Genomic DNA, 12150 nt, shown 5'->3' with positions numbered 1-12150 from the left:
CCCACATGTCGGGGCTCAGCTTGCTTGTATGTGCCTCCCTTAAACTATAAAAGGGAAGGCACACAGCGTTACAGGGGACAGGCACTCAGACCCTCAAGCTCATAGGTTTTACACATACTTAATACTACATACACACAGTGGAGGTAGGGTATTACGCTCTGGCGGCCTGAACCACTCTAATCCCTCGTGTCCTCGTGTGTTCGTCCCAAATCCACATAACAGGCAAAGAGCTGAGGCCCCTCCTCATCTTAGGATTAGGGGGGTGCATTCCGCCACCCGGCCGGAGGATTTTCTCTCTGACAGACACTAAAATGAATTTTATCGAACCCGTCACCTTCGGGTTTTTCTGGTTTTTTAACTACCGGACGGTCCACGCTTGAGGCCGGACAGTCCACGCTTGGTCTCGGACGATGCTTGCTTCTCCTTCGGACAGTCCGCAGTGTAAACGATGTTTTTTGCAGTGTTCCTGTCTGAGGCTCAACGCGGACGGTCCGCGCATATGTGTTTTTCCAAAAAGCTTCTCCTGTTCGGAATAATCTACGATATTCCGGACAGTCGACTTGGATTAGTTGTAGATGAACTTATGCACCTGAGAAATGATCAACTAGGCAAACTAGTTAGTCCATAAAGTTTGTGATGGTCGTCAAACACCAAAATCAATTATATGAAATGTTGAGACCATTTCCCTTTCACCACTCTATCGGACGTCGTGTCCCTCCCACTGGAACTCCATGGTCTGAGCGTTGAAGTTCCAGACAATAGGCCCGATTGTGGCCATCCATTGCATGTCGAGGACAATGTCGTACCCAGCTAGGGGCATTACGAAGAGGTCAACACAGAACACCAAGCCACTTATGTCGACCTGGGCCTGACGAAGGACTCCCCGGCAGGCCACACGCTCACCATTGGCCGCCGTTGATGTGAGTCATGGTCGCGGCTCGATGGTGAGGCCCAAGCGCCGCGCAACCGCCTCCCCAATGAAGCTGTGATTCGAGCCCATGTCGATGAGCATGATGAAAGTAGTGGCGCCGACGACCACTTGTAGTTGTATTGTGTTGTAGACGGCCACCCCGGCGACGGCGTGCAGGGAGAACACCGATGTCTCCGTGTTCTAATCATCCCCATCGGTGGCATCGTCGGCGAGGTCCAACTCGACACCGTGGATGTAGAAGATCCACTTACAGACACGGTTGTGTCCCCGCATGTAACGCACGTTGCAGTTGAAGCAGAGGCCCTGTCGGCGGTGCTCCTGCAGGGACAAGCGCTTGCGGCCATCCATCATGACCGCGTGCGGCTGCCCTGTCGACCGGCGGAGCATGTAGGGCGACTCGCGGTGCCGGGGCTAGTAGTAGGCCACGGGATGCGACCTTGGGAGGTTTCTGTGTATACTGCTCCCGGAGCTCCAGCTGGCGCGCCAGGCTCATGGCAGCCGCGAGGGACTGCCGGTTGTGGACTTGGACGTCGAGGCTGAGCGGAGGAAGGAGACCCCCCTGAAGAGCTAGACCCGTTGCGCCTCCTCGAGGGGTCTTGCACGAGGGAGGAGCGCCTCGAAGCGGTCCTGATAGTCTGCGATGGATCCCGTGCGACGACAATCAGCCAGCTCAAAGAGGGGTGTGGTGCGGAGAGGGGGGCCGTAGCGCAGGTTGAGCAACTCCTTAAAATGGCGCCACGATGGAGTACCCTCATTCGTCTGGACCTGGATATACCACATCTACGCCTCGCCCTCCAAGTTGTAGGAGGCCATCCAGACCTTCTCCTCCATGATGTGCTGCTGATGAAAGTATGATTCGCAGCGGATGATGAAACCGAGGGGATCGGTCTACCATCGTACCGGGGAAAGTCCAGCTTCTGGAACCTTGGCTTCCGGTCATTGTGGTGCTCGCCGGAGCCGATCTTGATGCCTGGGGAGGACGTGTCGTCGGCTGTGAGGATGGCGATGGTCAGGGCATTAGCTGCGACAGACTCCTGCAGTGACTTCAGGGCCTCAGTGAGGGCCTTGAAGTCGTTGGCACTACTCATGGCTGATCGCACGATGCAACAGAGGTGAAGGGGAGGTTGGCATGTCAGTTGGGGTTGGTGATGAGGTGGCAGCGGCTATTGTGGAAGTGGACCGAGCAGAGGATCGTCTGGACCATGATACTAGGTTGTCAAGGGCGTTGAGCCATCGAGCGGCTGGACCGCGACTACATAGTTTGTAGCCGTTGTCCGTCTTCTCCGGCGAGGGGTTCCTCAGCCGCAGGCTTAGAGAATGCAGGGAAATAGGAGATTAGAGATAGTACTTTTCTTATTCCTGATGTCTTACGGTTCCACTATAAATAGGCCACCTGCCTGACCAACTAAGCGTCTTAGGGTTCCACTATAAATAGGTCACCTGCCTGACCAACTAAGCAACAAATAATTAGGTGACTAACTTATTTAGAAACCAATCCAACTAACTAGGCAACAACTAATTAGACAATTAATTATTTAGTAATCAATCCTCCTACCATTAAGGCCTACCAATTTAGCCATCAATCTAGCCATTTTCCTTAGTCGTGCCTCCTTGTGTGCACTGCTGTTGGCGCCCACCGTGGACGCCCGTGCCTCAGCTCTCCTGTCATCACGGGCCCACTGTTGGCGTGCATAGGTGCGGCCCCATATGACAGACAGACTCCGATGGACGAGAACCGAAGCAAGGTGAGGTGCCGGAGCAGGCTCCCAGCATGCTGCCGTCATGAATCAATCTGGTGGCAGCGGCAGGCCCCGTGGTGACCCACGGCATCACATTCTCCTAGCACCGACGAGGGGCGCTGAAACCGACACTCGCCCATGCTACTGCCGACGCCTCACTGACGAGTGACGAAGATCCAGTATATGATCTGGCATATAGATTTACTGGTTATTTTAATTGTCATTAACATTTTGCAATTGGCGTCGTATGAAGTGAGTGGTTGTACAAAGTCTTCCCTAAGCTGCTTGCTTTACAAGATGTTTCCTAGTATCCAGATGCAACAGTACAATAAGCTATGGATACACCAGAACCTAACATCGAAAGGTGCCACACATCGTCTCGCTGTGCACAACACCAGAATTTCCATTTTATTTCGAAAGGAGCACGTAATGTATGTACACCAGAAAAACACAAACAACCAAATCTACAAATTGCTCATGGGGTGCAGCCTGTGTCTCAAGCCTTGCCTCTTCTTCCGCCCACGTGATTTTTGCTTTTCGGTGTAGGGTGGGGCAGAATGTTCTTACTTCTCTTCATATTCTACATCAATCACATCAGGTTCCGAGCTTCGTGAACTTCTAGCACCACCAGATGGGCTGTTATTTGGCTGCCATACAATGTTTTGGCAGCTCATGCACCGAATCACTTGGTTGCGGTAGCCCACGAAACGCCTTTTGCATGCTGGGCATGTTCCCTGCAGATGAAACCTGCTCCATCAGTAACTAAGAACAACTAGTATGTTCAAAGCATACTTGGCTTCTAGTTGACCACAAGGATATGAGGACCGAGGATTGAAGATTGAAGATTGAAGAGTAGCCATGCTGCAATTGCGCGAGTGATACTACAAAACAGCTCTACGGGCACCCGTTAGCTAGTCATAGTTAGCCAAACCGAATAACTATCGAGAACACTACAAAACGTACCTAAACTAAGAGGATGATGTCACTCTTTACATACCAGGGAAGCTGGGATGTATGACAAAACTCTTGCGGTCTTGCCCCATTAGCCATCAGGCCAATGGAAGTTTAAAACAAGCAAAGTGAAAACCAAAATGCAAGATGATCTGAGAATTTCACTAACACTTCTTCCCTAAGTATATAAAGCACGATCACTCACGCAACATTCTGCAATGAGAGCTGATGACTCCTTTGAAGTGAGTAAAGAAGTGTACAATAACAGATTAAAGTTAAGACAGATGCACTCTTACCTCAATGGCAACCCTGTTAGCAAAGGTCCCAAGGAGAAGAGGGGCAGCAAATGGCAGCACAAACGTGCCAAAAATGAAAATTCTGAACAACCACCCTGACAGTGCTAACCACAGGAAAAATATTGTCTGCATAAAAGGGATAATTAAAACAGATCAGATATGAAAAAGGATCTCCAACTGTTTCCAGCAGAACCATCAAATGTTTAACTATTAAACATAATATTTTGTTAAAAAAAACGCCAAACTGGATATTCTAAGGGTAGTATAAGTACTTCTTCCATTTCAAAATATAAAATGTTGACTTTCTAGATACATAGTTTTTGTTATCCACTTAGCAAAAGTAATGTATCTAGAAAAACCAAAATGTCTTAGCTAAAGCATAATTCAACTAGAAGTACCAAAGTACATGGTTTAATTTCCTGGACAGCTGGAGCCTGGAGGAACATATGAGCTCAGAAGGGCTGACATCACTGTTAAGGAAAATATTTCAAAACTTTTTTTTAACAAGAATGAAGTTTTCCCTTACAAAGCACAAAATTACAAATTCAACATCAGAAGCCCATCAGTACCTATCCCTTGTGTCAGATTCAAACTCATAGAATCCTCGAGGTCTTAAGATCACATTGCAATTTACCTATGCATCTAAATATACAGAGCAATTTAAGGTTCCTAATGATGGATAGCAGTGACCCTCAGTCAGATGATAATTATTAGGCTCTAATTTCGTTGTCCACATGTCATTGCCTGTTATTCATTAGACTGGATGAAACCTACCGATATGGCACAAAGCAATAGCAGTATGCAGCCGCAGATGGGAAACATGAAATGAACTAGTTAGTTAGTTAGTGGTACATTGCCAAAATGCCACAAAATCCAAGCTATGATATCTAGTTATCTACGATCAATTATAAGCACCCAATTTGAGCTATCAATCCACTTACAGCTAATGCTCTCCCGATGGGAGTTCCCATGAAGTCATTGATGTCCCTCCGATACTGTACGCGAGAAATAAAATTAACCATATATTAGAAAGAGAACAAGTACTACATAGCTTGAAATAGCGAGGGAGCGTATAGACCAAACCCTGGGCCAATTGCGGGAGAAGTCGACAGAGAAGGAGCGCCACCGCCGCCCGATGCCGAACTCGGCGTCGATCTCAACGGCGCGGGCGCGGGCGGCACGGGAAGCGTCCGCGAGCCTCCGGGAGATCGAGAACCTGCTGTCCAGCCGCTGCGCGGCCTGCCGTGCCTCGAAGGCGAAGCGCTCGGCCCCCGCGTTGGCGCCCTGCCACGCGCGCCGCACGAAGCCATCGAAGTCCGCGCGGCTGAACGCGCGCGGGGAAACCACGGTCGCAGCCCGACGCGGGATCCTCCGCCGGTGAGCGAGGGGGCGGGCAGTAGGAGGTTGTAGATGCCACCGCGCGAGCGTCGCCATGCCGGCGCGTGCGAGAGACTGCGAGGGGAAATCGCGATATTTTCTTGCGGATGGGGTTGCTCGCTTCATGGGCTGTGCGAGGGACACTGGTTGGGCTTTTTTCTTCCAGTATCATCTAATTGTTTGGTCGGATCTGGCCGAACCAATCTGGGCTTTCAGGCGTCTGGTGCATCCCAAATTTTCTCGCCAAATCTACCAAAATTGTATTTTGTGTTCTTCTTTTTAGGCCCTATTTGATTAGAGGGACTACTAATCTTTAGTCTCTTTATGTGTTACAATAAATATATTTAGAATCAATTTAGTCCATATAACCAAACATGATAGGACCAAACATGATAGGGACTAAAGTTTAGTCCCTAGACTAGGCTAAACTTTAGTCCTAGTATCAATGGAACCAAACGGAGCCTTATTTCTCCTGAAAATTTCAAATTAAAGGTTTAAAATCGTGCATGAAAATGCTCTCATTTAGATCCTATTTTGCATCAATGGCCAAGAGCATCCTAAGAGCATCTCCAACAACGTGACCTATAAAAATGCCTTATAATTTGAAAATAAGTATATTTTATAGAATTTAGGGCACCAACAAAACACTCCGCTCCAACAGTAAAGCCCTAAATCTAGATTATAGGGCAGCCCACTAAGGTGTAGTATATTTGAGTCACTTGAGAGGGTGCCCTATAGTTTTTTGATAAAAATTTATGAAATAGGTCACTGTTGGAGTAGTTTTTACTGTGTAGAGCCCTATATTTCAATTTGAGGCACTAGTTTGAGGCATTGTTGGAGATGCTCTAACAATACCTTATATTAGTGACCTTTCTTAAAATTAGAGATAGATTCAGATACTTATTCAGATGTTAAATTATAAGTCTTCTTTTTTTGATTGTGAACAAATAGCACATAGAATTTGCTATATAAATTTATATTCTTGTTTTTAGCATTGAGTTATTAATATTCATAAAAAGTAAACCTCAAATTTGTTCTATGTCTTTTCAATTTTTTCATTGTAGGAAGAAAACAATGCACACAAAAAGTCCTTTATAATATTTTTAATAATATGACTAAAAATAGCAACGAATTCTAGATATATCTATGTTAAAATATTAGATTTAGGGTTGAAAATGGACGGAAAAAATCCCGTTCTGACCCGTACCGTTTTCTTTATTTGACCCGACTGTTTCCGTATTTACGGAAAAATATGGAAACGGGACGGAAACGGGAGAGGGCGTATTCCGTCCGTTTTTGCGGGATCCCGTTTTTTTCCGGATTGAACCCGTATTTATTTCATATTTGACAAATATGGGACGAGCCTAATATGCATTAGTATATAAAGTAAATCCTTGTGTATTTAGGTGACAAATTATAGCACAATTGGCCATTGTAACCACCGGCTCTTTTCAAATGACAAGTGATCTAAAGTCTTAAAACAACATCGGATATAGCTAAATGTACACATTTAGAAACCAAACAACAATAGAATGTTGTCTCTTTATATCTATTTGTTTTATGTTATTGTTCTGCCAATCAATCACTAGTCAAACATCAATAGCATTTCTATTTATATTAAATTATGAGTTTCCGTTAGTACTTCCGTTTTCGTTCGTTTTCGCAATTCCGTTTATTCCGCTCCCGCTCCCGTTCCCGACTATTCCGGACCCGATCCCGTTTTCGATGATAAAATACGGATACGAAAATGGGAGAGGGGTATTTCCGTCCGTTTCCGTCCGTTTTGATCCCTAATTAGATTTATAATGTAACTCGGATGTTTTAGAAACATCCCTACTTAAAATATATGCTTAACTCATAAAAACAGCTCCAAAAGTGCTCTATTTTATAATTTTTTATATAAAAAATATAGAGCACACCATGAAGTGGCCTAAACATACTACACCCTAGATTAGTGGTCTATCTTTGTCTTCTACATCATTCTCAACATTTCACTCTATCTAGTTCTATCCTATATACTATAATCAGTTATTTGATATATTTTTATCAATTTTTAAAGTTTTAAAAAACCATAGATTATTCGTACTATCATAATACACATTATTATCAGATTACATTACTTAAAAAGAGTTAATATCCTAAAAATGAGTAATTAAAGTATGGAGGAGATTAGAGGTCCCCTATATATAGGGGGCATCTTTTCTCCCCTACATGGGGTGGGTTGTGGAGGGAATGGTTGGAAGGGTTTCTCACCCTAGGTTGATTTGGTGATAAGGGGATCACGGGGGGATTGAAGGGGATTGAGGGAGAAATGAACTAATTTCCTCCTCAATCCTCTCTAATCCCCCTGTGATCCCTGGTCACTAAATCAACCCTAAATCACACCCTACACGTGGGATGGAGGGAGAGTAGGGGGCTCTATTGGAGCTGGTCTAATGACCTCCACCTTCGTGTACACGAAAGAAAAAACCCAAAACGGCCATGAGCTAGAGCTTTCATAACAGCAAATTCGTCTTTTCCATCCTTAACTCCATGTTTCGAATTAAACTTCACGTCTTGACTTAGAGAGGCTTCGCTTTGTGCACACTTCGCAAGTGAACCAAGCTTCATGTGTTGATGCTACTGGTGAAGTTTCTGATAGTCATCTAGAGAGAGATAAATAAGTGATGCTTGAAAAAAAACAACACAAACAAAATGTGATCCAAATTAAGTATTGTACAGAACTAAATCAAGTTAGAGTGAGAAGGAGAATAGGTTCTTTCACTTGATAGCTCTCACAAGATTGTGGGTTAACTTAAGCAATATCACAAGTGAAGAACTAGGAAGAATCAATCGCAAAGAATCAAGCACACAAGACACGACGATTTTTTTCTCGTGGTTTGGTCAAGCCTCAAATGCTTGCATATTCCACGTTGTGGTGTCCCGACCGACAAGGATTGCACTCAACCCCTCTTAAGTGATCCAATGATCAACTTGAGTGCCACGATCTTCCTTATCTTAATATCAGTCTCCTCGCAAGGATCTCCATAGGTTGGAGTCTCTTGCAGCCGTACACATATTGATGTGAGTTATAACTCTAGAGTGACATCGATATAGAGGAGAAGAACACACACAAGAGCAAAAACACAGGAACACTGAAACAACACAAATACAAGAACGCAACAACATCACAACAATATCTATTAGAATAGGCACTTGAATCGCTTCGATGTGGCTCTTAGATGCACAGGACTGATGTGTGTGCTCTTGAGTGAATTAGTATTCTGTAGAGGTCGAAAAAGAGGTTCTTTTATAGATCCAAGTGACCAAATGACCATTGGACTTGCCTCCAAAAAGCTACATAATTTCTGCTCTCGCCTAGCGCACTCGACCGGGAACAGGGACGAGTCCTTCAGGATCCTGACTGGGCACTTCCAAAACGGGCAAGCACTGGACCTCCACATGTCCGCCTCCCATTGAAGTAGCCGTTACCACTCGATCTGGTGCACCACCGGACTACTACTATAGACGGTCCGGTGAATTTTATAAATAAAGTTCCCCGAGACAATAGAGTTCGTACGGATTAGGTCTGGTGCACCTCTAGACCAGTATTGTAGATAATCTGGAGCACCAGGCCTCCACAAACTACACTGTACTGGGACTTCACTGTGAACTCGATCCGAACGAGTCTGGTGAGTCCTAGTCTTCACAAAAAAGTGCATTTTTGGTAAATCTTGCTCCATTTGACTTGGCTTTTCTTGGGGGCCTTCATACGATGTAGAAAAACATTGTTAGAGAATAATCAATTGAACTAAGTCGAGAAAACTCACTTATTTCTCATTCTTTCTCCAGATTTTCAGTTCTGACTCAAATTAAGTCCCAAAACACATTTTTTTCAGAAACTAAGTTAGCGAGCAAACGAAAGTGCTAGAAATATTGTAAAAGGTCTATGCTCGAAAGTGCTAGCTAACAAATATCTATATAATTATTAGCTAATTTGCTAGAAATAGCTAATAGTTGAACTATTAGTTAGACTGTTTGAATGTTTTCAACTAATTTTAGCTGCTAATTGCTAGCTCTAATGTATTCAAAATGGCCTGAGGACTCTTTGATGACAAAACGTTTATTTATAGTCTTTGCTCAAGTGGCTTCTCTAGAATAACATCTGATGTCGAGAAAGTTGAGCCCACAGAGAGCGAAATTGCTTGGAAGCACGATCATTTGACTGCCACGAGAGCATATACCCTGGCGTCATCTTTGGAATGAGGTTCCCAATTCAGTACGGTGGCAGGCGGAGCAGCACAGGACAGGACAGCCAGAGGCCGGGAGCAGAGGAGGCGGTCGTGGCGAGCGGCGAGCCACAGGCACGGGCACCTATCGTTGAATTGAACGAAAGGAGAGCGGGAGAAAGCGACTCGTCACTCGTCAGTCTCTCGTCCTCATGCCGTCGCCGCTGGGTGGACGAATCCAATTCGGGCCTGGCAAGGCTGGCATGCCGTCGGCCTCCCTAGCTCGCCGCCTCCTCTCTACTATATCATCTCCAGCGATCCCTTCACGCAGTACCAGCACCAGCGCCAGCAACAGCAACAGCTGTGGTTTCAGCACAAGAAGGGCCAGGAAGAAGCGCAGCTGCGTTTCTTGGACGGTGAGCGCGGCTACTCCGGCGGACATGGCGACCAACAGGTGCACCACCGAGACCCGCCCGCGTCCTCTCTTGTTCGCCACCGGAAACACGGGACACCGCTCATCTGCTCCGCTCTTGCCTTCTGAACTCTGAAAGCGGCAGTGCCCTGGCGAAGCTGGCGCCGCTGGAAGCCATCCTGTTCGACATCGACGGCACGCTCTGCGACTCCGACCCCATCCACTTCTGCGCCTTCCGAGAGCTCCTGCAGCAGGTTTGTGCAGGAGTGAAGTGAAGTCTTCCTCTGCAACGGCTCTGTGCTTCTGTCACCTGCTATGCTATGCTGTAGCTGTAGCTCGGTGTATCTGATTCTGACCCAACTTACCCAAGCGTCTCCGCTCTGCCCGCCCGCAGGCCGGCTTCAACGGCGGTGTCCCCATCACGGAGGAGTTCTACAGCGCCAACATCAGCGGGGGCCACAACGACGACCTCGCCAGGTCGCTGTTCCCGGGCATGGATCACCAGAAGGCGATGCGGTTCATGGATGACAAAGAAGCTATGTTCAGAAAGTAGGCCGCTCATCTTATTTGCACTGCTACTTTGCACGATAGCCTTGGCACTTCTTTCGCAGCATATATCAACACTTAAATTTCAATTTGGCCAATATAGAGCTATACAATTCCGGCAGTTACGTATCCAAATTTGTCTGCAGGTTCAGTTATTATGTTCAGAATCTAAATCTGCTGGTTCTCTCTTTCAGGTCTAGCTTGAAATCTGGGTGTGTAAAATCTGAACCCGCAGTGGAATAACCTGAAGCTGAAACCTATTACGCAGGTTGGCGCCTGGGCAGCTGAAGCCCGTGGATGGGCTGCAGGAGCTGTGCGGATGGATGGAAGGCCGCGACCTGAAGCGCGCGGCGGTGACGAACGCCCCGAGGGCGAACGCCGAGCTGATGCTGTCGCTGTTGGGCCTCACCGACTTCTTCCCGGTGCTCGTCATCGGGAGCGAGTGCGACCGGGCCAAGCCGTTCCCTGACCCGTACCTCAAGGCGCTCCAGCTCATCGGCGCATCGCCTCAACACACCTTCATATTTGAAGTACGGATGAAGCTCTCTCTCTCTCATCGTAATTCTGTGAAGAAGCTTTGTTGTTTGTTTCATCGTCGCTAGTCGAAACAGTCAGTGACCAACGGTAATGCTGTCTGTGCGTGTTCGTGCATCTCGTTCTGCCGCAGGACTCTGCATCGGGGGTCCGGGCCGGTGTGGCTGCCGGAGTGCCCGTGGTTGGCCTGACGACGAGGAACCCCGGGAAGGTGCTGAAAGACGCAGGGGCCAGCTTGCTGGTCAAGGATTTTCAGGACCCGGAGCTGATGTCCGTGCTTCAACAGGTGGAGGTCGAACCCGCAGCGGCGAATGCGCAAGGCTGATGCGTCGGTCACTGCGGACAACTAAGAAATGAAATGTCGTGCTGGACTAGCCTTCAGCGATTCTTTCAGAGTGGAATAGCTGTGTAACTGCATCGTGTAATAAACTAACTCCGGTCGGTTCCTCGGCTGGAACCTGGAGACTAGCTTCTTGGTGGATTCAAACAGGGCCCAAATAGACCCTAAGTTAAGGGAGGTTTCCTGTGCCCAACAATAATGCCTTACTAGTAATTAGCGCGCGTCTTACGCGCGTAAAAAGAATTCGTAATTTAAGTGATAATAATATTATATTATTTTAAATAAAATGTACATAAATATTTTATAATATAAGTGATAATTCAGCAAACTATTCGTATGTATTACAAAAAGATAGATCAATAGTTGGTTCTAGAGCAAACCAAACTATCTAAAACCTATACCATAAGTCCAGACATGTGCTATCTCCCGGCTCCAATAAGAAAATAGATCTTCATATCCATCAATATTCAATACCTGTTGTGTGCAAGTGAATGAAGAGAATGCGTCGCCCATGTCGAGCCCTGGCTGTGCTGTTGCGAGCAACACGCGATGCGTCGACGCTGCCTAATATATATCGGCGAAGAAGAGGAATGCGCCTCGAAGAAGAGGAATGCGTCTGTAGAGACGTCGACGTTGACAACGGGTTTCGGCAACGCGCAGGTCGGCCGCGAGCTCGGTGGATACCTCACTCGTGCGGGCGGACACCTCGTCCAATATATTTTTGTACTGCTGGTTCTAGAAAGCGCTGATGAGTACCTTGCATGTCGGTAAAAAAGAATCCAAGCGAAATCCTCATCCTAAGAAAAAGATCGAACC

The 12150-nt window shown here is 46.7% G+C and overlaps 3 protein-coding genes across 4 annotated transcripts; 1 reads left to right on the top strand and 2 right to left on the bottom strand.

The window, feature by feature from the left end:
* Nucleotides 1-1018: 1018 nt before the first annotated feature.
* On the bottom strand, nt 1019-2312 carry LOC118476031 (uncharacterized). Its single transcript, XM_035964057.1, has one exon. The coding sequence runs from the start codon at nt 2017-2019 to the stop codon at nt 1279-1281; it is 741 nt and encodes a 246-aa protein (XP_035819950.1). The 5' UTR covers nt 2020-2312; the 3' UTR covers nt 1019-1278.
* A 743-nt stretch (nt 2313-3055) lies between these two features.
* LOC100194183 (uncharacterized) lies at nt 3056-5405 on the bottom strand. The gene is made up of 4 exons (NM_001367558.1): nt 5001-5405; nt 4859-4912; nt 3918-4043; nt 3056-3404 (listed from the first exon to the last, which is right to left on the bottom strand). Exons 1-4 carry the CDS (start codon nt 5349-5351, stop codon nt 3234-3236), a joined length of 702 nt encoding a protein of 233 aa, NP_001354487.1. The 5' UTR covers nt 5352-5405; the 3' UTR covers nt 3056-3233.
* Nucleotides 5406-9531: 4126 nt separating this feature from the next.
* Nucleotides 9532-11659, top strand: LOC100501636 (uncharacterized). 2 transcript variants are annotated; one of them, XM_008649039.3, is made up of 5 exons: nt 9532-9956; nt 10060-10168; nt 10309-10463; nt 10729-10990; nt 11128-11527. In XM_008649039.3, the coding sequence occupies exons 1-5, from the start codon at nt 9715-9717 to the stop codon at nt 11317-11319; spliced, it is 960 nt and encodes a 319-aa protein (XP_008647261.1). In that variant the 5' UTR covers nt 9532-9714; the 3' UTR covers nt 11320-11527. The 2 variants fall into 2 exon arrangements, with proteins under 2 accessions (XP_008647261.1, NP_001183246.1); NM_001196317.1 differs by having other exon boundaries at nt 9852-9956; nt 10054-10168; nt 11128-11659.
* Nucleotides 11660-12150: the final 491 nt, after the last annotated feature.

The sequence above is a fragment of the Zea mays genome, chromosome 1 (genome assembly GCF_902167145.1).
Source record: "Zea mays cultivar B73 chromosome 1, Zm-B73-REFERENCE-NAM-5.0, whole genome shotgun sequence".
In the NCBI taxonomy this organism is placed as follows: Eukaryota; Viridiplantae; Streptophyta; class Magnoliopsida; order Poales; family Poaceae; genus Zea; species Zea mays.
Note: the sequence above shows the minus strand (reverse complement) of the source record. Positions and strands in the feature narration are given on the sequence as shown.

What these genes read in the sequence shown, in the direction of transcription:
- LOC118476031 (XM_035964057.1), bottom strand. Translation starts at nt 2,019, where the DNA reads ATGAGTAGTGCCAACGACTTCAAGGCCCTCACTGAGGCCCTGAAGTCA.
- LOC100194183 (NM_001367558.1), bottom strand. Translation starts at nt 5,351, where the DNA reads ATGGCGACGCTCGCGCGGTGGCATCTACAACCTCCTACTGCCCGCCCC. An exon ending in CCATCGGGAGAGCATTAGCT is followed by an intron (nt 4,044 to 4,858) that starts GTAAGTGGATTG and finishes CCTTTTATGCAG; the next exon opens with ACAATATTTTTCCTGTGGTT. An exon ending in CTAACAGGGTTGCCATTGAG is followed by an intron (nt 3,405 to 3,917) that starts GTAAGAGTGCAT and finishes TTTCATCTGCAG; the next exon opens with GGAACATGCCCAGCATGCAA.
- LOC100501636 (XM_008649039.3), top strand. Translation starts at nt 9,715, where the DNA reads ATGCCGTCGCCGCTGGGTGGACGAATCCAATTCGGGCCTGGCAAGGCT. An exon ending in TCCGAGAGCTCCTGCAGCAG is followed by an intron (nt 10,169 to 10,308) that starts GTTTGTGCAGGA and finishes GCCCGCCCGCAG; the next exon opens with GCCGGCTTCAACGGCGGTGT. An exon ending in AAAGAAGCTATGTTCAGAAA is followed by an intron (nt 10,464 to 10,728) that starts GTAGGCCGCTCA and finishes CCTATTACGCAG; the next exon opens with GTTGGCGCCTGGGCAGCTGA.